We start from the raw sequence: 25,773 nt of genomic DNA on the forward strand, positions 1-25,773 counted from the left end.
CATGGCAGCTCCACTTCCCATCCAGCTCCCTGCTTGTGACCTGGGAAAACAGTTGAGGACGGCCCAAAGCTTTGGGATCCTGCACCCGCGTGGGAGACCCGGAAGAGGTTCCTGGTTCCCAACATCGGATCGGCGCGCACTGGCCCGTTGCGGCTCACTTGGGGAGTGAAACATCGGATTGAAGATCTTCCTCTCTGTCTCTCCTCCTCTCTGTATATCCGGCTTTCCAATAACAATAAAATCTTTTAAAAAAAAAAAGTTTGTGTTTTATGTTACTTCATATTTTGGGTAGTAAATATTGTGTCATAAACATCTTAAAGTTTGATTCATTTTTATATATTTGAAAGGCATAGACATGGATCTTTATCTACCAGTTCACTCTACAAGTGCTAAGAACAGCTGGAGCTGGGCCAGGCCAAAGCCGACAGCCAGAACTCGACTCCAGCCTCCCACAAGCGGTGGCAGTAACCCAAGCACCTGAGCCACACCTGTTTCCTCCCAGCTTCTGTCCTGGCAGGAGACTTACGTACAGGCACTCTGATAATGTCATACAGGTGTCTTAGGCATTGGGTCAATAGCTATCCCCACTGCAGACATTTCTATCCGTTGTGTTGAAGCATTCTATGTCTAAAGCACTTGAATAATTTTAAAGAAGTCCCTGAATGGTGCCCTGCCCCCCGCCATAGTCCAGGTGTTGAATGCTGGATCATCTCACAAATGCAAATGGTAGCAAGGTTTTCTGACAAAGCCCATACCCAGTCCACTCCAAACCCATCCCAGGCTAAGGCTCCCACTACTATTCTGTTTCCTACCCCATCTCCCTGCTCTCAGCTGATCCTGTTTCCACTTCACACGTTTGGGCCTCATTTCTCTGAGGATTCCTGGTTCACTGGGCCACAGGGTCCTCCCCACTAAACACATCTCATCTTGGCTCCTGGGCTCTGGGGTCCTGTACCTTGACACACTGTGCTCATCAGAGCCCACCCCAGCACCCACATCCCTTCGCTGTCACACTACTCAGTCTCCTGCCTTGGAATGGGAGCTATTTCCTGCCACTTGAGTTCTCCGCTCTCTTCTGATGTACAAAACAGGGATCTCAGAATTGCCTTTCAATGGCACTTCAGGGCTTCCTGTCTGAAACCACTGGGTATTTCCCAGGAGGTGGAGTTCAAACTGTTTCAAAAACAAAACTCTGCTGTCTTTTCCTTGGGTCTGGATTTCTTCCCCATTTGGCCCGTGGGTCTGGTCAGGGTCCTCGGGGATAATTGTGCTGGTGGTCTCACTTTCCATGGTCTCACCAAGCTTCTGGGAGGTCGTTTTCCCTGTTCCGTTGTCTGCCTTGCTCCCTGGTGTATTTTATGGCCGTAGCACAGTGTCTAACCCACAACAGGCAGGTTTATGGAATTGGAGTGCTGTAAGAGAAGGTATCTGAGGCCAACGACCACCACCTGCAATGCCGGTGTACCATATGCATGCTGGTTCAAGTCCCAGCTGCTCCACTTCCTGTCTGGCTGCCTGGGAGAGCAGCAGGATGACCCAGGTACCTGGGCCCTTGCGCCCATGTAGGAGACCCAAGAGTTCCTGGTCCTGTGGCTCTTCAGGGAGTGAACCATGGATGATCTTTCTCCCTCTCTCTCTCTGCCTTTCAAGTAAATCAACAACACTTTTCAACAAAGGGAGTGCTGTCTGAGTGCTGTCTCTCCTGGGGCCTGGGAAGCCCTTAAACTTGGTGCAGATGTTTGGGCCCCACCACTCTGGGGAGCGTTGGTTCATTGTGCTGGTCTACCCTCCTGCCCAGCTCGCAGGGACCACCCTGGGCCTCTTCTCAGTGGATTTGGGCTGAATTCCCCAGTTGGATCCACTTGAGCCGGTCCCTGCTGTGAGTCAAGCAGGCAGCTGCTACAACCACAGCTAGGCTGCGTGTTGGGGTCTCCCACCCCTGCTTTCTGGCCTAGCCTTCTGCCAAACGGCACTTGGGGTTGCTCTGCTCCCAAGGATCTTGACCTCTCCAGTTCCAGGTAGGAGAACGCTGCCATTCAGGCCACCCCTTGTGCGTGGGACAGATACAAACACGACTCTGCTGCCCTGCCGCCCTGCCTGTAGGTGGGAGAGCTGAGGTGACACTGCCCTCAAAGACTAGGTACAAGGACTGCAGACCCAGAGACGCCACCATGGCCTCGAGCTTACTGGTGATTTTGCATTTGGGAGGACAGAAGGTAGAATCGGCTGTGGGGCGTGGCGTGGTGTTGGGGGCGGAGCTGAAGGACGGAGCGTGGAAGGGGCGGGACCCCGAGGGCACAGTTGGGCCGGGGGCGGGGCTAACAGCGGCTGAGCGGTGGGCGGAGCCGGAGTGCTGACGGCAGGCTCGGGGGCCGTTTAGGGGCGGGGTCTGGGCGTGGCCGGGGCGGAGTCGGGCTGAGGAGACCCGGGAGGCAGTGCCGGGGGCGGGCCTGAGGGCTTGACTGGCCTGGCGGGGAGTTGAGGGCCGACCCGAGGCTCTGCCGAGGGCCAGACCGAGCGAGTCCGGGCGGAGCTGAGCCCACGGGACTCCGGGGCCTGGCTCCGTGCCGGGCGGGGCCGGCGGTCGGCGGCGCCGCTAGCTCAGGTGTCGAGGCGGCTGGCTCCACGTCGCCAGGAGGCCCTCGGGCTGGAGCTGAAGGCGCTCAGACCGCGGCTTGCGTGAGCCAGGCCGGCCCCAGGATCCGGAGCTCCGGCTCTTCGGCTCCAGCGAGGCCATGGCCAGTCCGGGCCCGGGTCCGGGGGACCCGGACGAGCAGTACGATTTCCTGTTTAAACTGGTGCTGGTGGGCGACGCGAGCGTGGGCAAGACGTGCGTGGTGCAGCGCTTCAAGACGGGCGCCTTCTCGGAGCGCCAGGGCAGCACCATCGGCGTCGACTTCACCATGAAGACGCTGGAGATCCAGGGCAAGCGGGTCAAGGTGGGAGGCCAGCGCGGGGGTCCCTGGAAGGTTGTCCCCCAGCAGGCGGGCCGGGAGGCCGATGGGTCAGAATTTCTTGCAGATCCCAGAATGTTGCTTCCCCCTCTCCATTCTTCTCGCCAGAGCAGGCCTGGGGCCTTGGGGTCTGGGCCGGGTTCAAGCTCGCAGAGCGCCGGTTTGGAGGTGGGGTGAGAGGAGTAGGGGGCTCCGGGCTCCGGAGCTCACACGCTGGTGGGATTTTGCCCCAAAATAACTTCTCCAGTGGAAGGCAGCCTGTGAAACCTAGTTGTGGGGCAGGACAGGCCGGGCGCCACGGAGTGCGGGGGTCCGGGGTGTGTGGGTGGGTGACAGACAGACTTTCGACCTCTTTTAGTCAGAAAATTGCACCCCGGAGATTGGAGGAGATCGGGAAGTAGTCGCTTCTGGGACCCGAGGGCCAGAAGTTTTTGTCAGAATTTCCGGCCAGGCCACGCCTCCCGGCCATCTCTTTGTGGACCCGGTGGTGGTGGAACTTGACGAGCGGGGCCAGCCCTGTCCCCTCCCCCAGCTGGAGTTTGATAGAAACCGAAAACTTCAGATACCGGAAGATGGGGGAGAGGACCAAGCTTTGGCAATGGCTCCGAATAGAAACAGCAGGATGTGGTTGCCACAGTGTCCTGGCGGTGACTTGATAAATAATGCGTGTGATGAATGAAATCAGAGTTTCCCAACCTAGGTACCGGTCCTCACTAGCTGAGCAGGAGACCTGGACTGGGCAGAGCCTTGCTGTCTGTCAAGGAGGTTAGCTTTAGGGAAGCCCGGAGGGGGGGCAGGATTCTGTACCGCCCTCCCTGTTCTTGAGTTTACTCGCTGTTCTGTTCGGGATCACTCTGGATCTAAGGCTGGAGCGGCACTGGGCAACATTTTCAAGAAATGGAGCCAGGAAGAAGGGGTCCCCAAGCCCTGCCCCTGCCGGGGTGTTCTGCCTCTCTGGGTAGCTGTGGGCTTGGCCATTGTTTTCCTTTGGCCAGGTCACTTAGTTCTTTGTCTTTGTTGCTTTAAATTGGGATAATTTCTGGGTGTTGCCTCCCTCTTGCCCCAGTGTGGATTCAAAATTCAGTTAACAGACCGAATGAGTAGATGTCTCTAGACTTGATGTGACCACGGAAGCAGAAAATCCTTCCTAAAGGGTGCTTTTTTTTGTTTGTTTTTGTTTCTTTAAAAAAAAATCTAGGTTTCTGTGTATTTTGGTCACCATGGGATGGAAAATAGCAAGGTGCCACCGTTAGGCAGTGTTGAGTCACTTGGGACCACCCCTTTTGGAACAGGTGGCCCGGGGAAGGGCTGGCATGGGTGGAGTGTGTGCTTGGCCGGGTCTGTGCCCTGAGATGACGCCAGCAGCTGCAGGGAGAGTGGAGTGTGAAAACAGAGACACGAAGAGCAGTGGTGACCTTTTGGCAAGTCGTGGGCCTATGTCTGAGGGCTGGGGGTGGCCTTGTGCTGATGGGGGTTTGAGGGGAGGAGGGGGAGTCCATGTTCCTGTTTATCTGCTGAGATAACAGCCTGTGCCTTGCCCAGTGGAGCCCGGTGTGGACTGTGCACCCAAGCACAGGTTATGCAACGCAGAGCTGGGCCTGTGTGGTTTCTTTTCCCATGACCACCTCCAGGTTGTTCCTCGTAGGTGGTGGCCCTGGGTGCAGGAGAGTTATGTGGGGAAGGCCGTCTTTCCAAGGCCAGCAGCCACCTTCTGGGAGCCACCTGTATGTCAGCCGTGCTCTTTGCCCGTTGGGGATGTCACTGCCCCCAGGGCACACAGCTGGCAGGTCTGTCCCTGCCTTCCCCCAGGTTGATTGCTTCCACAGAGTTGTGGATTTTCTTCTAGGATCTGACTGCAGTGGGAAAGCCCTTGGCAATGATTTACCTCCTTATTTTGCAGTCTGAAATGCCTGACGCCCCTCCCCCTGAGGAGGCTGGGAATGAAAACTGAGCGGGGACATTGCCCTTCCAGTCAGGATTCCTGGGGTCTACTGACTCAGCGGGATCCAGTCTGTGTCCTCATTGTAAAGTAATTCTCAGAAGTCTCCCAGCAATGTGATTTTTTTTTTAAGTGGGATTTTTTGCGGCTTCATTTACACATAGGAAGCTTTACCCGTTTTACCTGTTCAGATAGTGATTTTGACAGATGTACACCCACGTGTAACTTCCATCACAGTCAAGATGGAGACTTTTTCCATCAGCCCTGAAAGTTCCTTGGGTCCCCTTAGAGTCACTTCCCTCCTTTCACCACATCCCCTGGCAACCGCTCGTCTGTTTTCCATCTCTCAGTTTCAGCAGTATGGTTTTTAACTGGAACCTTGATGAAAGAATTGTTGGTCCAAATAGCGTCCACTCTTCTCTCTGAACACTCCGTCCTTGTTTGCTAGAACTTGAAGAACCTTAGGGAGAGGTCCCTTGGAGTGACCCAGGTCTTTCTGGTGGCTCAAAAGGGCTTTAACTAACTTCTCAGTCAGCTGAAAGGAGACTGTTTTATCTTGTGTGTTGAAGTTCCATTATCAGATTATAGAGTTCTGTGGCCCCAAAAGAAAACATTTGAAAAATCACAGATCTAATTAAATTCCTTTATTGCTATGATCATGTCCCATCACCACCCTTTACTCGGAGAGATAGGCCTGTCTGCCTGCCTGTCTGACTTCATCTCCCAACCTCTGTCCCTCCCACCTTACTCCTCAGCCTCATTTCTGCCTCAGGACATTTTAATTAAAAAAAAATTTTTTTGTTTGAAAGACGGACAGGGAAATCGGTCATCTTCTGGATTATTCTTCAAATGCCTGTGTCAGTCAACTGAGCCAGGCTGAAGCCATGTCCTGGAACCCGGTCCCATCTCCTGTGAGGATAGCAGGGACCCAGGTACTTGAGCCATCACCTGTCGCCTCCAAGGGTGCACGTTAGTAGGCAGCTGGAAAGGACAGCACAGATGGGACTCCAACTCGGGGACTTGGATAGGATGCGGGCATCCCAAACAGTGTCACAACCCCTGTGTCAATGCCCACCGCATGCCTCAGGACCTTTGCATATGTACATTTGCTTATCGTATGTTACCCCCAGATCCCTGCACAATCACTGGCTTATCATTCAGGTCCCAGTGTGAGTGCTGTCTCTTCAGAGACCTTGTGTGATCTCCTAGATCCTCCACCGCATCACTCTGGTGTCAGGTGATGGGACTCACTAAGCCTTGAACTTTCTGGTTGGTTTATCTCGCCCTCCCTAAAAGTGCAGCTTTCCACATGGCCAGCATCAGACAATTGTGCTCAGGATATGCTTGCTCATTGACTCTTTTTAGTAGAAGAGAAGCTGAGTCCAGATAAGTGAAGTGACTGGCCTACCCAGGGTCACTTACAAGTCAATGACAAAAAGAGTGTTTGAGGGTCTGGTAGTCTGCTAAGCCTGGTGCTCACTGTTACACTTGACCTCAGTGCTGAGTTTTTCCTCTGAAAATTAGTAAATCCTGGGTCTTTGGATCAATGAATCTAGTACAAACACAGTTGAGTCATTTGGTTATTGAGCAAAGCATGTATATTTGGACGTTACTAATACAGATTTTTAATAATATGTGTTGATGCTCTGGGAATTTCGAGGTACTTGTCAGTTAATCAGAGCATTTATTAAAAAAAAAAACTTTACTTGAAAGGTAGGGTTACAGACAGCAGAGGTGGAAAGTGGATCTTCTATCCACTGGTTTACTCCCCTAATGACAAAAATGAGTGGGGCTGGGCCAGGCTGAAGTCAGGAGCCTCTGTTGCTTTCCCAGGCACACTAGCCGGGAGCTGGATTGGAAGTAGAGCAGCTAGGACTTGAACTGGTTATAGAGGGTTCCAGTGTGGCAGGCGGTAGCTTTCCTGGCTGTGCCGCAGTGCTGGTCAGAACACTGAGATGTCCTCGAAGAGGCCACCTATCTGGCCGTGCCAGTGGCAAGGCTTTGTGTGGGTGTAGCAGGCATTAGTCGATTCCTTTGGCTGTGGCTCTGAGCACCGTCCCAGGAAAATGAGCTGGAATGCTGCTGCTCTCCCAGACTGAGGAGTTTCCTGGGAAGGAGCACTGTATCAGGTAAGTGTGGATCTCACTTCCAAACCTGCCGCAACCTTGGGCATGTCATGTTCCCTTCTTGGAGTCTCAGTCTTCCTCATCCCTTAAATGGGACCAAAATCTTTGCTCTTCCTCGTTCGTAGGTTGTTGGGCTACTCTGGGCAGACCTGGAATAGTTTTAGATTTCCTTGACAAATTTTTGGAATAGGTAAGCTATTTACATGGTTCAGATTCTAAAATTTGAAAATCATAACAAGGTGAAACAGGAAGAAAGCTGCTTTCTGCTTTTGTCTCTTGAGCTCCCAGTTCTCTCAGAGGCAACCATCAGCATTACTCTTCTCTTATTTATTCTGAAAGTGCCGTTGTAAATCAAGAGCAAGGGTCTCTAAGGCAGACGAGTGCAAGGCATTGTTTTATTGCTGTTGTTACTGCTGGGTGCGACAGATGATGTCTGAACTCACTCCTCCTCCGATTCTCCCCCTCCTCTCTGTCCCCCAGGAAATCTCAGCTGGTACTAAATCCTTAGAAACCTTCTGACTGCTCCTCTGCTCACTCTTATCTGGGCCGACACAAAGGCCTGTTATGTAAATTCGTTTCTGCTCTGGGCCCACAGGCCTCACGTCCAGCACGGAGGTCAGCCTTGTAGAATTGTACCCCTTTATTCTGCTGGCTATCAGGCTGCCTGTCCCCTTGTTTGGGGATGCTGCCAGATCTGTTCCTCACGGAGGCTTTCTGTGCCCTTGGGCCTGGGCCTGCAGATCTGAGGACCTTTGGCCTTGGGTCTCAAACCTCTTTGGCCCTGCAAGCCGGCTTTACTTTTGTGGCTGCTCCTGGCACTTGTGGTAGAGGGGTCAAGGTGTGGTAAAGGAATGGGTTTTTCTTGCTCATGTACTTTTCTTTTTTTTTTTTTTTTTTCTTTGAATAACATCAATTTTACTTTTTCTGTTTTGATCAGAAATAGCAAAGGGACTGTTAGATAAGAGAGAAGTTCTAGGTCAGCCTGGTCGTCTGAAGAAGTCTGTTCTTGAGGTCAGTGACAACCATCCTCATTGCAAAATAAGCCTTGCCTCCCAGGGTTTCCTGGGAGCCTGAAGGAGTGTATGGTAGGAAGAGGGTGGAAAGAGGGCCAATTCAGAGCTGCACTGCCCCGGGTCTAAGTGTTGGCTTTGCCATGGATTACCTCGGGCCTGTGCCATCCCTTCTCGTCTGTTTCACCTGCAAGGCCCCTGCCTTTGGGGATCGGTGCAGCTTGGGAAGTGGTCTTCCCTGTGTAACCACCTGAGGCTAGGCGAGTTGGGAAAGCTTGTGGCCTCCAGTGCCTGGCTGACTGTGGGCAGGTCACTTCCCAGTTTCTTACCCTGGCAGTAAAGTGAAGGAGGTTATGCCCCTGGAGGATTTTCTGGGTAGGGAGGTCCAGGTCCCCAGTGCTGTGCAGCACTAAAGGGAGACTTGGGCAGTGACTCAACCCATGATAGCTTGGCGCAAAGGCTCAGTGGCTAAATCTGTACCTTGTGTGTGCCAGGATCCCATATGGGTACTGGTTCATGTCCCAGATGCTTCACTTCCCATACAGCTTCTTGTTTATGGCCTAGGAAAGCAACAGAGGATGATCCAAGTCCTTGGGACCATGCACCCATGTGGGAGAGCCAGGAGATCCTGAATCCTGGCTTCTGATCGGCTCAGCTCCAGCCATTGCAGCCACTTGGGGAGTGAACCAGTGAATGGAAGATTTTCATTTCTGTTTCTCCTTCTCTTTGTAAATCTGCTTTTCTGATAAAAATAAATAAATCTTTAAAAAAATGGGGGCCTGGTGTGGTAGCCTAGCGGCTAAAGCCCTAGTCTTACATGTGCCAGGATCCCATATGGGCACCAGTTCTAACCTTGGCAGCCTTGCTCCTCATCCAGCTCCCTGCTTGTGGCCTGGGAAAGCAGTCAAGGATGGTCCAAAGGCTTGGGACCCTGCATCTGCGTGGGAAACCTGGAAGAGGCTCCTGGCTTTGGATCAGTGTAGCTCTGGCCGTTGTGGCCACTTGGGGAGTGAATCAATGGACGGAAGATCTTCCTCTCTGGCTCTCCTCTCTGAATATCTGATTTTCCAATAAAAATAAAATAAATCTTAAAAACAAAAAAGATTTTAGGGAAGAATGGAGGAGGCCCTCAGCACCTGGCAGTTCCACACACACATGCAGTGCCCACAGAACTCTTTCTGCTCTCACTTCTTGAGTTGTTAAGCCCTGGCATGGCTTGGCCTCCTGCTGGCCTTTGCAGAGTGCTGAGCCTGTGGCCGGTCCTTGCTAAGACCTGATGCCGCCAGTTCCTTTGGGAACTTTGAGCAGAAGGAGTTCTTCAGCAGTGAGAATAGCCCTCCCTCTTCCAGTTACTACCACTTCTCTCATGTGTTGGATCCTTTTATCCTTGGCAGCCTCCTGTGGGAGACAGCTCCATTTTAGATTGATTTATTTATATTTGAAAGGCAGATTTTACAGAGAGAGAAGACACAGGGAAAGATGGAGATTGGGAGAGAGAGAGAGCTTCCATCCACTGTTCACTCCCAAATGGCTGGAATGGCCGAAGCTGAGGCACTCTGAAGCCAGGAGCTTCTTCTGGGCCTCACACATAAAGGCTAGGCATCCAAGGATTCGAGCCATCTTCTGCTCCCTTGCTATGCCACAGGCAAGGAGCTGGATAGGATGTAGAGCAGCTGGGAATGACCTGGTGGCCATCCTGGATGCTGGTGCTGGCAGGCGGAGGATTAGCCTTTTGACCACTGTGCCAGCCCCCTGTATCTCCATTCTGTTTATAGAGAGCAAATGAAGGCCTGTCCATGGTGAAGTTTGAACCATATTCTAGCCTGTAGGCTCCTGACCCAAAGCTGTTTTTCTCTTTGCTATACATCATGTTCTCTACCACTGCCAGCAAGCACACACACAGACAAACCAAGAAATGCAAAAGGTTGGGACCAATTTAAAATCTAGGCCATCATAAGGACTGACCATTTGGTAAGCATGGTTAAAATGCCCACATTCTAATTGGAGTACCAGGATTCGGTTCCTGGCTCTGACTCCTGACTTCTGCTTCCTGCTGATGCAGACCCTACCCCGGAAGCAGGGGTGATGGTTCCAGTTCCTGCCACCTGCCTGAGAGAACTGGGTTGTGCTCCCAGCTCCCAGTTTCAGACCTGGCCCAACTCCACCCATTACAGGCATTCAGAGAGTAAACCAGGCGGAGGGGAACTCTCCCTCTCTGTCTCCCTGCCACTCAGGTATGTGCAATTTTTTAATACTGTGATCTCTTGCATTTTTTATTTTGATTAGCAGTATATTAACATTCTAGTTCCAGGTGCTTATTAGACAAATATGCCCTTATTAAATTAAGAGTAATTGGAGTAAGGGTTGGAAATGGCCGATGGGGATGATAGAAAAAGCCCGTCTTCTAGATTGGTCTACAACATGCTGAAAAACTGTTTGTGTAGCAACAGAAAACAACCAAATGCTGTTAGATAAAGGGCCTCTCTCCTCTCTAACCTGCTTTCAGTTCCTGAATAAGGGCCATCTGTCATCAGTCGCTCTTATCTAGCTGCTGTTAAAATATGTTCTCTGCTCTTCCTGGTTTTTGCCTTGCGGATCTTCCAGTCTGGGTTGCGGAGAGGTCAGCTTCGTGCTAGGTGAGTGGCGTGAAAATCACTCTGAGAGGTTTTCACCTGTGCTCAGGAGCGATGACAGTGGCACCATCCCAAACAAGGAGTATGACTGCAAAGTGCAAGTGGCTCCTGATTCGTAACATGTGATGGGGGGGGGTACTTTATGATGGCATGAAAGCCGTGTACATTCAGCAGGAACTAGTTTGAATTTGGAATTTGGATTTCATCCCTGGCTAGCCCTGTTGGATCCTGAGCAGCGCCCGTGACACAGCCCCGAGTCAGTCCTGGGAGTGTAAGAGGTGATGGCTGATGCTGGACAGGCCACTGTGTTGCTAAGCTCTAACGGCTGCTAGGTCAGGTGCAGTCCGTGCGCTTTTGCCTTAAGGAGTTTTCAACTTAAAATGGGTTTATCGGGACATGAATGAACCTTGTAAGTTGAGGGACATTTATAATGTACCTTTTTTTTTTTTAAGTAACAGTCTCCGGTTTAACTGCTAAGTGCGTAAGTGCTGTTCCTTTTAAAATTGTTTCCTTGAAGAGAAGCTGTACCTGTAGCTCCCTGATACTTATTCAGTCGTGACGCTGTGTTCTGAATCTTCTTCAAAAGCTGCAGCTTTCTCTCTCTTGGCAGGGCCGACAGGGCTGGATCAGTGGAGCCTGGTCATTTGGTCTAGTACCTGGACACTGGTTAGGGATGCCAGCATACCATGTTGGAGTACCTGGCTTGCCTCCTTGGCACCAGCTGCTGGACACGAGCTTTCTGCTAAGGTACACCCTTTGAGGCAACAGTGGTCACTCAGGTAGTTGCATTCTTGAAACCAGCTGGGAGACCTGGAGTGAGTTTCTGGCTCCTGTTTTTGGCCCCCCGGCCTGTGGGCATTTGAGGAGTGATTTGGTAGGTGGCAATGCTCTTGTGAGCCAAACTCACTCCCCAACTCGGCCTCTTACAGAAAAAAGCCAACAAACAAATGAGCAGCTATTTGGTGCTGTTGTCTAAGTAGCCCACATCCTGTCCGGAGGTTTCTAGGATCTGTTCACGGCTCTGCTTCTGATGCCAGGCTCCTGGAGGAACAGCCTTGGAGGCAGCAGGTGACAGCTCAGAGTTGGGCTCCTTCCACCTGTGCGGGACAACAGGATTGAGTTCTGGGCTTTTGAGTTTAGCCTGGCCCTGGTCCTGCTATTGTGGGCATTTGGGAAGTGAACCGGCAGCTGGAAGATCTCTGTCTTTCTCTGCCTTTCAAGTAAAGATAAAAACAATAACAGTGAAAAGCAACCATCACAAGGACAGTGTTACCAGTTCTTCAGTCTTAAGTGAGGCCTGACTATAAATTGACAATTTTGGTATGTCTTAGACTCTGAGGATTTGCCTAGAGGGGCTCTGGAGGACTACTGTGTTGTGTCCTGGGCTGTGACAGTGTACCACTTCCTGAGGTGTCTTCTTTTGAAGGGACAGAGTGCATTGTAATTTGACAGACGTGCAGGTTTGGCTTCCAGCTGCCCGTGGGAGGGCCAGGGCCTTTGCCTCTCCCTGCATCTGTTTCCTCATCTCTTAGGGGAGGAGGTTGGGCTCTGTGCGCTTTGGAACCTCTCCTAGCCCCAGCAATCCCTCATTCTGTGGAAAAAAAAAAAATTGCTTGTGATTCCAAACCACATAATGCCCAGGCCTATAATTTTTATTACCAAGGATTGTAAAAATGATGAATTTTGGGGATTGAAAGTATCCTGTTTATAGTTTGCAATGAAAAACTTTTATTTTGTCAGGTTTGTCTTTTATTCTTGGGTTTTAACTATGTCTGTGTACATAAATAGTGGATGATTTCCAGACCGAAAGATGGACCACGTTGTCAGAATATACTTCAGTTTTGTTAGGTACAGTTTGTTAACATTGCCTTTCATCTGGTTCCTGGCTTGTGTGCTGTGTTCTAGGCATTCCCAGGCTCTGCCTTCTAGCTTTCTGATTTGCTATACAACTGTATCTAATCTGATACTCATTACTTGATACCCCAGATTGCCAGACTTTTTCATTTCTGTAATGCACCCAATCTGAGGATAATGTTAGTATTTTTGTTTTATTCTTCCCAGCTTTGTGTTATACAGAATTCCAAAGTACAGAAAAGTTGCAGAAATAGTAAAGTGAACCCATATATATCCTCTACCTGTATCCATTTTTTGCCCACGTTTTGCTGTATTTGCTTTATCTGTGTACAGTATGTGATCCTTTTTTTTTGGCTTTGTTTTATTTATTTTTTATTTTTTTAAGATTTATTTTATTTTTGGGCTCGGCAGCGTGGCCTAGTGGCTAAGGTCCTCGCCTTGATCCCATATGGCTGCTGGTTCTAATCCCAGCAACTCCACTTCCTCTCTATCTCTCCTCCTCTCAGTATATCTGACTTTGTAATAAAAATTAAAAAATTTAAAAAAAAAAAAAAGATTTATTTTATTTTTTATTACAGTCTGATATATATAGAGAGTGGAGGAGAGTGGAGGAGAGACAGAGAGGAATATCTTCCGTCCGATGATTCACTCCCCAAGTGAGCACAACAGGCCGGTGCGCGCCGATCCGATGCCGGGAACCAGTAACCTCTTCCGGGTCTCCCACGCGGGTACAGGATCTCAATGCATTGGGCCGTCCTCGACTGCTTTCCCAGGCCACAAGCAGGGAGCTGGATGGGAAGTGGAGCAGCCGTGATTAGAACCGGCGCCCATATGGGATACCGGGGCTTTCAAGGCGAGGACTTTAGCCACTAGGCCACGCCGCCGGGCCCAGCTTTGTTTTATTTATTATTTTTTTTTAGTTATTCTTTAATGTGATCTTTTTTTAATTTAAAAGTTACAGATCTGGGCCTGGTGTGGTAGCCTAGTGACTGAGTTCTTCTCACCTTGCACATGCCGGGATCCTATATGGGTGCTGGTTCATGTCCCAGCTGCTCCACTTCCAGTCCAACTCTCTGTGGCCTGGGAAAGCAGTCGAGGATGGACCAAAGCCTTGAGACCCTGCACCTGTGTGGGAGACCTGGAAGAAGCTCTTGGCTCCTGGCTTCAATCAGCTCATCTTAGGCCATTGCTGCTATTTAGGGAGTGAACCAATAGCTAGAAAATCTTTCTCTGTCTCTCCTTCTTTTTGTAAATCTGGCTTTTCAATAAAAATAAAGTTACAGATCTAATGCTATCTCCCTGAATATCTCAAAAGGTAGATTTTAGGAATATAGATATAAAAATAAATAATATCCTTATCACAACTATGGAAGTTAATATTTTCATAATAGCATCTATTGTCTGTTGCATTTTAAGGTTTCTGCAGCTGTGCCCCACATGCTTTTTGCAGTGTCTTTCCCTGACCAGACTTCAGGTTAATCAGAGCTTTGCATTTGCCTGTTTCATGTTACTGCTTTTCCTGTAGTACACAACACAATATTGGGACTGGTGCCATGGCTCAGTAGGCCTCCACCTTTAAGTGCTGGCATCCCATAAGTGGTGCTGGTTTTTGTCTCGGCTGCTCCACTTCACATCCAGCCCCAGGCTTGTGATGTGGGAAAACAGTGGAGAAGGCCCAAAGCTTTGGGACCCTGCACCCACATGGGAGTCCCAGAAGAAGCTCCTGACTTGTTTGAATCAGCTCAACTCCAGGTGTTGCAGCCATTTGGGGAGTGAACCAGCAGATGGAAGATCTTTGTTTATCTCCCCTTCTCTTTGTAAATCTGCCTTTCTAATAAAAATAAATGAATCCTAAAAAAAAAAAGTGAAAGTCCTTTGCCAATTAGACAAAGTAGTATTAAAATATATACCTCTTAAAAAAAGAAAAAGAATAACACAATAGCACAGAGGGGGTAATTGAAGAAAAGAGGTTTTGATGGCCTTCTTGCTGGCAGGGCTCCAGGGCAGCAGCACAGGACATCACGTGGTGAGAGACCTTGCCAAACTGGCCTTGATAGCTGAGCCACTCTCAATTAACCCATTAATCCATTAATCCATGAGTGGGTTAATCCATTCATGAGGCCAGAACCCTGAGCATCTCTTAAAAGTCCCATCTGGTCCTGCTTTTTAATATCTCATAATGGGGATTAAATTTCAACATGAGTTTTGAGGGAAATAGTCTAGATACAAATCATGGCAGTGAACCTCTTCAACCTTTGACAAATTATTTATTTTTTTTTTAAAGATTTTACTTTTATTGAAAAGTCAGATATACAGAGAGGAAGATCTTCCATCCGATGATTCACTCCCCAAGTGGCTGCAACTGCCAGAGCTGCTCAGCGCTGATCTAAAACCAGGATCTCAGAGCCTCTTCCGGTCTCCCATGTGGGTGCAGGGTCCCAAGGCTCTGGGCCTTCCTTGACTGCCTTCCCAGGCCACAAGTAGGGAGCTGGATGGGAAGCAGGGCGGCAGGGATTAGAACTGGCAGCCAGATAGGATCCCAGTGAGTGCAAGGCTTTAGCCGCTAGGACACTGTGCCACACCTGACAAATGTTGTTTATTTATTTTCAGCATGAATTGGAAAGACGGAGAGAGAGATCTTCTGTTTGTTGGCCCATTCTCCACATACTTTCAGCAGCCAGGCCAGGCTAAAGCTCAGCGTTCCATCCAGGTGACCTAAGTGGGAGTCAGGTTCCCCAGGGTGTGCACTAAAAAGAAACTGCTGGGCCTTGAACCCGGAGGTCCCAAGTGGCATCTGACCCATTGTGACAGACACCCGTCCTGTGGCTTTTCATCAATTTTAAAATATTTCTCTGGGCAGTTTATTTTTAGTGAATTTGATTTTCCTGTTTTTGAAGAGTCACTTCAGGTCTTAGAGTTTCCTTTTTAAAGATTTATTTTATTTTCATTGAAAAGTTAGATATACAGAGAGGAGGAGAGACTGAGGAAGATCTTCTGTCCGATGATTCATTCCCCAAGTGACCACAACGGCTGGAACTGAGTTGATTTGAAGCCAGTAGCTAGGAGCTTCACCCAGGTCTTCCAAGCCTGGTGCAGGGTCCCAAGGCTTTGGGCCATCCTTAACTGCTTTCCCAGGCCACAAGCAGGGAGCTGGATGGGAAGTGGAGCTGTCAGGATTAGAACTAGCGCCCATATGGGATCCCGGTATGTTCAAGGTGAGTACTTTAGCCGCTAGGCCACTGCACTCAACCCCCTCTTTCTGTCTTTTTCCTGGTTCCTACATCCCTTGTATTTCCTGAAGGCAGGAAGTTAAGTTCAGTGGCTCCAGGAGTCTCTGTGGGTGAGTTGTACCATGGAGAACATGTATTACATGGCTTTCGGGTTCATCATGTCAGCTGGCTGTGGCATCAGGGTCCCCTCCAGTGTGAGCACACGGACAGTGGTGTTTAGCAGGTTTCTGTTTGTTTCGTCTTTGACTTTTTTTCTTGAGGTGCGGTTTAAGAATCATGGCCTTGGGGCCTGGCGGCGTGGCCTAGCGGCTAAAGTCCTCGCCTTGAATGCCCCGGTATCCCATATGGGCGCCGGTTCTAATCCCGGCAGCTTCACTTCCCATCCAGCTCCCTGCTTGTGGCCTGGGAAAGCAGTCGAGGACGGCCCAATGCATTGCGACCCTGCACCCGTGTGGGAGACCCGAAAGAGGTTCCTGGTTCCCAGCTTCAGATCGGGGCGCACCGGCTCGTTGCGGCTCACTTGGGGAGTGAATCATCGGACGGAAGATATTCCTCTCTGTCTCTCCTCCTCTCTCTGTATATCTGACTTTGCAATAAAAATAAATAAATCTTAAAAAAATAAAAAAGAATCATGGCCTTGATCTGGCATTTTCTGTCTGGATCGAGGCAAGTTGTAAAGGGATGAGGAGGTAAGGACACCTGAAATCCAGGAAGTATTTTATGGAGTTTGATGATAGTTGTGAACAAGAAATTACCCACTCCATGCCGATGCCCTGAGTGTAAACCACACCCAGAGGAGATGGTTCCTTCACAGGTTGTTCTTTCATTAAACAAGACCATGCTCTCTCCTAGGCACTGTCCGAGGCCTCGGAGAACACGAGTGAAGTGGTCTCTGTTCAGGGCTCACCTTGTCTGCACAAAGAGATGCGTAAACAAATACCCAGCGGCAATGCCATTAGTACTATTGCTATAGTGACCGGATTTCTGTACCAAGCATGGAACTAGATGGTCCCATGATTATTATGGCTGCTGCAAGTCAGAATATTGACAATTAGGACTGTTCTTACAAAACAGGGTCCCACAGTTGCCATGGCTGTCATGGAGATGTGTTCTAGGTACTCCAAGAGCCTGGGAGAGCAGCAGCCTATCCTTCCCAGGGTCCCAGTGGCCCGAGGGTCAGCAAGTGCCTGAAAGAGAAGTGAGAGAAGGGCAGAGGAGAGCGGAAAGGGCTTCTGCTACCATAGCCGTGTATGCACAAGAAAACCGTGGAAGTATGAATGTGTGAGTATTTTCCAGAGTGTGTGTAGCTGTGGGATGGGGGCAGACAGAACCATGGAAAGCACCAGGGCCTGCCTGATCCTGCTAAGCAGGAATGTTGCCTGTGTCTCAAGGGAGGGTGAAGCTGCATGGTCAGCCATGCCTGCTAGCTCCATTATAGGCTGTCTGCTAGAGTTCTGAGAGTTGCTGTGACCCTGTGTGACCTGGAGGACAGGGCCGAGGCAGGCTGAGGCCCATCTGAGGCTCCTAACATTGGTCGTTCTCCCAGTGGGGCACAGGAGGAACGGTGTGGGTTCAGTTGGGACCATAGGGCATCTAAGCCCTCTGATAACCGGCTGGGCCCTCACTGCAGAGGAGCTTTGGGAAAAGAACTTTTGAGACTAAGAGAGCTGTGTGGAGGCTGTGAAGGTCAAGGGAGCCAAACTTGGAGCTGTGACTGCAGAACTAAGTCATTGCTTGCTGCAGGCCTTCCCTGATAGGCATGGCCACTCCCAAGAGCTTGCAGTTGCCCTCAGGCCACCACGGTGTCTTCCCTAAAATTGGCTGGGTTGAGTTGTAGGACTCCCATGCTCCCCTGGGACCAAAAGGGCCATGTGAGCATGATCTGAATGGCAACAAGGCAGGGGCCCAGCAGTGGGACCTTGGTTCCCAGGTGGATGGCCTTGGATGATTCTAGGTTCCTTGGAATAAAGAGGAATGTTGCTTTGTGAGCAAGTAAGACTCCACCAGAAACTAGAGTCATTCCTTTCCTTAACTGTCTTTTTGCCATCAAAATTGTTTAGGGGGCGCCCAGCACGGTTGCTTAGAAGCTAAAGTCCTCACCTTGCACACACCAGGCTCCAGTATGGGCACCAATGTGTGTCCTGGCAACCCCGCTTTCCATCCAGCTCCCTGCTTTGCCCTGGGAAAGCAGTAGAAGATGGCCCAAAGCCTTGGGACCCTGCACCCACGTGGGAGACCTGGAAGAGGCTTCTGGCACCTGGTTTGGATAGGCTCAGCTCTGGCCATTGCAGCCACTTGGGAAGTGAATCAACAGATGGATGATCTTCCTCTCTGTCTCTCCTCCTCTCTGAATATCTGACTTTGCAATAAAAATAAATAAATCTTTAAAAAAAATTATTCAGGGGCCCGGCACGGGAACAGCTAAAGGTCTTACCTTGAACACGCTGGTATCCCATATCGACACTGGTTCTAATCCCGGCAGCCCCACTTCCATCCAGCTCCCTGCTTGTGGCCTGGGAAAGCAGTAGATGATGGCTCAAAGCCTTGGGAGCCTGCACCCACATGGGAGACCTGGAAGGAGCTCCTGGCTCCTGGCTTCAGATTGATTAGCTCTAGCTGTTATGGTCATTTGGGAAGTGAAGCAGGAGATGGGAGATTTTTCTCTGTTTCTCCTTCTTTCCAGATCTGTTCTACCTTTCCAATAAAAATAAATCTTAAGGGGCTCGGCAGCGTGGCCTAATGGCTAGGGTCCTCGCCTTGATCCCATATGGCCGCTGGTTCTAATCCCGGCAGCTCCACTTCCTCTCTGTCCCTCCTCCTCTCAGTATATCTGACTTTGTAATGAAAATAAAATAAATCTTTAAAAAAAAAAAAAAAAAAAAAAAAAAAAATAAATAAATAAATCTTAAAAAAAGAATAATGTTCAGGAAATGGTTTGTTTCCTATAGGAAATGGAAGTCAGTGATGAAATTGATTGGGAAAAAAAGAATAATATGCTTGTAGAAAAGATACATGTATGCTGAAGGGGCAGGGTTTTCAGAAATGCACCTGTGTTTGCTGTCACTCTTTTCTTGCCATCCCTCAGATGTGGACAGCAAAGAGACTGCCCGCTTAGACTGGTGCGGCATGAAGTGGCCCAGCAAATGGGAACACTAGCATGCCATACGCCTGGTACCACTCCCTCCTCCCTGTTGACAGGGGACCTCTGCCCTGAGCTCCTGGTGGACTTGTGACGAGAGCCAGGTTGCTGTCCTTTGCTGACAGATGGTAGGAAACTCAGCAGGAAGCCATCCTGACATCCTGCAGCTGGTGGACTGGAACAGGAGCCCAGCCTCCCCCCCCCCCCCCCCCCGAGTTAATCTTTGGCTGCAGGTCGCTATGGAGCTTATCCAAAAGAACCACGTTGTAAATAGGGAACAAAAAAATCCTTCAGCAACTGTGTTTAGGGACTGGGAGGAATCCGGGCGCAGGAGTCTGTCCCAAACACTCCCTGCCTCTCTTGACACTGAACTGCAGCCTGTGACGCTAGGCTGTACTCCCCTTCTTCATCCTCGCTTGATCTCCGTCTGGCCGCCCGACTGCCCACGTGATGATGGTGTGTGTCTTTGCCCAGGTAACACACTGGAGGTTTGACAGCATCTGACTGCCATCCTGCACGGTGTTCCTGTTGATTGGCCCATGGCTTGTTTGCAAGCTGTGAGCCAGCCTCTTCCCAGGAGAATCGAGGCATGGCCAAAGGGATAGCGGGAGTGGAAGTGGCCAGAAGCGTGACCTGCAAACTCCACCTCCCGATTTGACATAGCACGTCCCAAGGCACGATGAAAAATAGCTCAGGAACTTGTATTTGGGTCAGTCTGACCAGTTTTTCAGAGTTTATCCTAAGAGTTAGAGCTTCCAAGGTCCTTTTCTAGTATGGGGGGGAAAAGACCAAGGAACTTTCCAGTGCTTGCTCTTTTATTCAGGAGAAAGGCTGTTGAAACACATTCTTCGTCTGTCTCTGCTGGGTGGGACCTTGTTGGGCACACAGATCTTGGCACTGAGTCTCCTGTGGTGTTTTTAACTTAATAAGCTGGAGTGATTTCCCACTGAGGCCTATGAACTCACTTAATGGGAACACTGACCACGAATCCCTGGAAAGCAGCCTTCAGTCCCATTGCCCTGGCCTGATAACCATGACCTGCCTTCAACAGATTCTTGGTTTCCTGAGGACCCACTGTGTGCTGGGCACCGTGCTAGTTACTGGTGGGACAGACACAGTAAGCAGAAGCTTGGGATATGTTCATCCCATGTCAGGGTGCTGGTTCAAATCCCAGCTATTTTGCTTCCAGCACAGCTTCCTGCTAGGCCCCTGGGAAGGCAGCAGATGGTGGCTCAAGTACCTGGCTCCCTGTCACCCAAGTAGAAGATGGTGTTCCTGCCTTTGGCCTGGCCCTAGCTGATGCAGAGGTTTGGGGAGTGAGCCCGTGAGTGGAAGATAACTCTCACTAAGATGTATATATATATATGATCTTAAAGGATCTGTTCTCGACGACAGTAGGCAGGCTTGGAAGCCTAGAGTGCTGGCAGCCCTAGGCCAGTTAGCTCATTTTGTTTGGCCACCAGAACTGTGCTTTTCAGGTTTTTTCTGGGGTTTGCTGAAGGCAGTGGATCCTTTTCTGATTGTCTCCGGGCCACCAGTGCTGTCATCTGGCTGCACTTTATATTTCCTGCTTAACCCCCCAAGACATCTTCTTGAGGGACATTTGGCTCAAACATGTAACATACTCCTTGATGTGTGATGTTGCTGAGGCAAAATTAAAGGGCTGTAGGAACAGGAAGAGAAATCACCTTTATTCTGCTTAGGGCGGTAATAGGGCCTGTGGCACCAGGGAAGGCTGCAGTGACACAGCAACTGGGTCCTGAATCTGTGTGGAGGAGGGGTGCTGATGGAATGTGAACACCCATTAGGAGGGTGGGGGTGCGTGGGCACAGGCTGGGGGCTCTTAGTTGTGAAGCCTAGAGGAGAAACCTCAGCCATCACCCGCGACAGCACCTCCGAGAGAGAGGCCACGACCAGGACTTGTGTGTCACCGAGACAAAAGAAGCGCCTGAAACTAAGACTGCAGGGCACTGCCTCGCAGTCCCCACTCCACACGCCCTGCTGGAGACCTCTCTGACTGAGGGAGAGGAAGGCATTTTCCCTTTCTGAGCATACACGTTGTGGGAAACCACTCCGTCTTAGCTGGTCCTCAGCTGTGTCTCTCGGTCTAGCACATCTTCCAGGCATCACTCTGGCTAGCAGCAGCCCAGGAAACGCCCGCTCCCCTCATGGCTGGCTACAGGACTAGACAGCTGGCTGGGAACCGTTGAAAAGCTGCGATGCGCCAGGTGGGAAGGCCCAGCACCAGGCTCCTACTGCGGGTCTGGTGAGCACAGGCAGCAGCCTCGGGTGTGGGTTGGAAGGGAGGGGTGAGGCGGGAGATTCACCTTGGCAGATGTTTCCTGCTGTGGCTTATGGCCGATTATGTACTTTGGGCTGTGCACAACTCCCTTTACCTTCACAGTACACAAATTAACCAACAGTTGTCTGGGGCCCAGAGTCCAAGTGAACAGATGGAGACCAGGTGGGAGCAGGCACGGTATTCCTTTCTCCAACTCAGGTTGTGTACCTTGTAGGGGCCAGGCTGTGTGCCAGGTGCTGCCATGCAGTAAGCAGGACCCCATCCCGGTACAGCCCCAGCTCTCACAGAGTCCACCAGGGAAAGACAGCAAGCACAAACAAAAAGTGTGTGTTTTGCAGGGTTGGGGGCAGAAGGGGGATGGTGTCGGGCAGCACATCACACTGACAGAGGAGATGAGGCTGAGTGTGGGATCTGGCTGCACTTTGCAAGAGTGGTCAGGCAAGGCCTCTCAGAGAAGGTGAAGAGTGAGTTTGAATGGGCACAGACTGGGAAACCAGTCAGGTGACTGTGTGGGAGGATACTTGGTGGTGGGTGGGGAGTGGGCGTCAAGGTTAAGAGCAGGGAACAGCAAGGAGGCAGGTGTGGTGAAGTGAGATGTGACAGCAGGGAAGCCAGCTCGTGTGGGTCCCATGGGCCCGGATGCTGTGCACTCAGGTTGCCAAGGTGTGAGAGTGGAGCATGATGATACGTTCACCCCATTTTAGGAAGCTGCATGTCACCTGCTGAGTGAATGTCCCCACAGGCACGGAGGAAGAACATGGGCAGGCTTGAGGCTGTTCTTGTTGATGGAAGGCTGGAGTGACCGTGAGAAGTGGCCAGGAGGAGGCTATAGCAAGGGCAGACACAGGGGGAACTTGATGTCTGTGAGTTGCTTACCCAGGCCCTGGGCTGGGCCCAAAAGCAGGTGACTGGAATCCAGGGCTCTGTGTTCAGATACCTCAGCCGTGGCTGGCTTCACCATCTCCTCTGTGGCACCTGACCCTGACCTCTGCCTGCACGTTGCCGTGAGGACCATGTTCCGTGCAGTCGCCCAGAGAATCTGAGAGCTGGGGCGTCTCAGCCTCGGAGCCTGTCATTTCCAGGGGATGTTCGGGATGGTTCTTGGTTATTGTGTCTGGTCGGTGCACCTGTTTCTCAGGCAGTTAATGTGGCCTAAGAGACTCGTTACACTTTTCACCCCACCCCCTGGGGTGCTGCCTCACAGGGCTGCAAGGGCTGAGGGACTTCTGAGCCTTGAAGAACTGGGGACCCTTCCTGGCTGACTTCCTGCTGCTTTTGGAACACAGAAAGGTTCTGAGCAGAGTGAGTAGGCCTCCTGCTATACTAAGCCACCTCTGAGATCCTATATATTTTTCACTCATTTGAAAGGCAGAGAAAAAGTAAAGGAAGGGGTGGAGAAAGATCTTCCATCTGCTGGTTCACTCCCCAAACGGCTGTGATATTTGGGGCTGGGTCAGGCCGGAGCCAGGAGTCAAGAACTCCATCGTGGGTGGGCAGGGGTCCTAAATACTCAAGCCATCTTCTGCTGCTCCTTCCCAGGCAGAGACGAATCTTCCCTGTGAAACAGAATGCTAGCCTCTTAGGTGGGTGACTTAACGGGCTATGCTACAGTGCTGGCCTCCAGTGACATTTTGAAGACAGACTCGAGAGTACATTTTGTGCTAGCCTGGGCTCTACCTGGAAAACTGAGCCAGAGCAAGGGTGGCCATGCTGGGTGTTTGGGAACTGGGGAGAGTGGAGGAGGAGAGATGAAAAGCCCAACAAGACTGTATCTTACAGTTAGCTGTGGTCTTGACCCTGGCCAGACTTCTGAGGAATATGGAGAATGTATCCCACAGTCACCCTCCCCCACCCCCACCCCATTGGGGTGATCCCAGGGTGGTAAGCCCCTCTTGGTTCTGGGTCATAGTGGCATGAGTGCATGGTGGGTGCTAGTGGGTCTCTCTGGGTAGCTTGGGGATGCTCCAAGCAGAAGCAAGGCCCGCATAGTGCAGGCAGCACTGGCAGTGAGCCACGTGGGTGTGACACCAGCTCAAGGACAGAGTGAATTAGTAGATAACATAGGTGGGATGGGAGGTGCCTGGCCTCACAGTCTCTAGTGGCTTTGCATTGCAGTCAAAGTAAAACCCATAGTGGAGTGTGGCCTGCAAGATGCTGCAACACTGCGTCCCAGCCCCTCTCTGGCCCTCTCCTCCCACCTTTGCTCTGCCCTGCCATCTGGCCACCTGTTCCCTCTCTCATGTGTTTGCTTGCCGCTGGGCCTTAGCACACCGTTCCTTCTGCCTGAATGGTGTCCTGATCGGGTCCTCACCATTCAGGCCTCAGCTCGAATATCCCCTCCCTTGAGCATCCCAGTCCAGGAGGCTGGCCACTTTTCCGAGTACTCGTTATCACTTGTTTGCACTTTTTGCTTCCCCCTAAACACAAAGGGAGCTAGGATGTGGCAGGAGCTCAGTATAAGTTGAATTAAAAAAAAAAAAGACTCGTACATCCAGCCTCATGTATTTTTTGTATTTATTAAAAGCCTAGTCACAGAATCCCGAGCTCGGTGAGCGTGGGGAAGGGGATGTGTCTGTCAGGCAGCTTCAGTGCCCGTGTGGGCTTGGCCCCCACCTGCCGCTCCCCTCCTTCCTCTGGCAGGAGAGCAGCGTTTGCACACTTCCGGCCTCCCCCAGGTGTCTCCTCCATGACTGTCCACATTCCGCCATGGGCTGACCCTAACCTCTAGTTATTTTTGTCAGTTTTAGATTTAGTTTACATTTTAATCAACCTCAGACTTGTTTATGGTTCAGAAAGTCACTTGGTTCCACTAGATTTGTCACAAATAGGTCTCATGACACTCCCTGCCCTCTCCCTGCGGGAGCAGCCAATTGTAACTTTTTGTTGGAAAGAATTTTCCTGTTTCTTTGCTCTGCTTGCCTGTCCCCACCTCCGGTTACAGGCAGAGTCTGTGGATTTCTCTCAGCTGCGCCCACCTCCTCACACATGTACGCTCTGTCCTCCCCACTGAGTCTGTAGTAACATTCCAGTAACATTAATTTTTTGTGTGTGTGGTTAGAATGCTATTCTGTGAGCATTGAAATCTATTAAGACTTCATTTTTTTATGGCTCCCGATTTATGGTTTGTCTTGGAGAGCACCCCACTGGAAATAAAGTGCTTTTTAATTTTTTTAAAAATTTTTAATGTTCACATAGTTGAGAGGGATGCATGCCCATGTGGGCTTCTGATTAGTGTGGCAAGGGCTGGGGGGGTCAAAGTTAGGGGGAAGATCAACACCATTGCGGCCACTGGGGGAGTGAATCAGCAGACGGAAGATCTTCCTCTCTGTAAATCTGACTTTCCAATTAAAAAATAAGTAAATCTTTTAAAAAGTTTTTATTTTGACAGGCAGATTTACAGAGAGAAGGAGAGACAGACAGAGAAATCTTCCATTTGCAGGTTCATTCCCCAAATGGCTGCAACAGCTAGAGCTGAACCGAACTGAAGCCAGGAGCCTGGAGCTTCTTTCCAAGTCTCCCACATGGATGCAGGGTCCCAAGAACTTGAGCCATCCTCTGCTGCTTTCCCGAGTCATAAGTGGATCAGAAGTTCAGTGAATGGGATTGAAACTGGCACCCATCTGGGGAATGGGCACCCTAGGGCTGAGGATTGGCCCGTGACACCACCATGCCGATCCCAGAACTTACTTCTTATTTCACCTTTTAAAAAAATATTTTTAAAATTTTAATTTTACATTAGTATTTAACAGGTTAAATCAATCCTTTTTTTTTTTTTAAGATTTATTCTTATTGGAAAGGCAGATATATATAGAGAAGATTCAGAGAGGAAGATCTTCTGTCTGCTGGTTCACTCTCCAAGTGATGAAATGACCAGAGTGAGCTAATCTGAAGCCAGGAGCCAGGAGCTTCCTCCAGGTCTCCCACACGGGTGCAGAGACCCAAGGCTTTGGGCTGTCCTCGACTGCTTTCCCAGGCCACAGGCAGGGAGCTGGATGGAAGTAGAGCAGTTGGGATTAGAACCGGTGCCCATATGACATCCTGGCGCACACGAGGCAAGAACTTTAGCCACTAGGCTACCGTGCTGGTCCCCAAATTAGATGCAATTCTAAGAACATTTTATTTCACTTTTAACACACATTTCATATTCTCATTTCACAAATTTTATGACCTCACAGCAGTGTAATTTCATTTTTCTTTTGGCCTGTGTGCCATTATTGTCATCTTTAAAAATTCCTAATATGCTGAAACCCCTCTTTTCAATTATCATTTGTAATTTTACTGTTGGTTGTCTTCTAAAAAATAACAAGAAGGAAAAAAAAGAGTATATTTACCTATTTGCTGCGTGTGCTGGTTCTCGTTGCTTCCCTGGGTTTGGCACCTGATCAATTACGCTTCAGACCCGGGGCATCCCTCGTGCCATTGGTTTGCAGAGCAAGTCCTCTGGGGAGTTCCCTCCCCTTCCGTTTACCTGAAGACATCTGTATTGCACCTTCTCTTTGGAGGCATAATTTTGCTTCATACAGACTTCAGTGTTGAGCTTTCTGTTGTTTTTCTTTCCGATCTTCTTTCTTCCTCCTGAGCACTCC

The 25,773-nt window shown here is 50.2% G+C and overlaps 1 protein-coding gene across 1 annotated transcript in view; it reads left to right on the forward strand.

Moving 5' to 3' along the window:
* Positions 1 to 2,396: 2,396 nt before the first annotated feature.
* RAB43 (RAB43, member RAS oncogene family) overlaps positions 2,397 to 25,773 on the forward strand; it is a 30,937-nt gene continuing 7,560 nt past the window's right edge. The window contains exon 1 of the mRNA XM_004581338.2: positions 2,397 to 2,939. Coding sequence (XP_004581395.1) covers positions 2,736 to 2,939 — 204 coding nt within the window. The 5' untranslated portion in view covers positions 2,397 to 2,735. The remainder of the gene's footprint in view (positions 2,940 to 25,773) is intronic.

The sequence above is a fragment of the Ochotona princeps genome, chromosome 21 (genome assembly GCF_030435755.1).
Source record: "Ochotona princeps isolate mOchPri1 chromosome 21, mOchPri1.hap1, whole genome shotgun sequence".
Classification (NCBI taxonomy): domain Eukaryota; kingdom Metazoa; phylum Chordata; class Mammalia; order Lagomorpha; family Ochotonidae; genus Ochotona; species Ochotona princeps.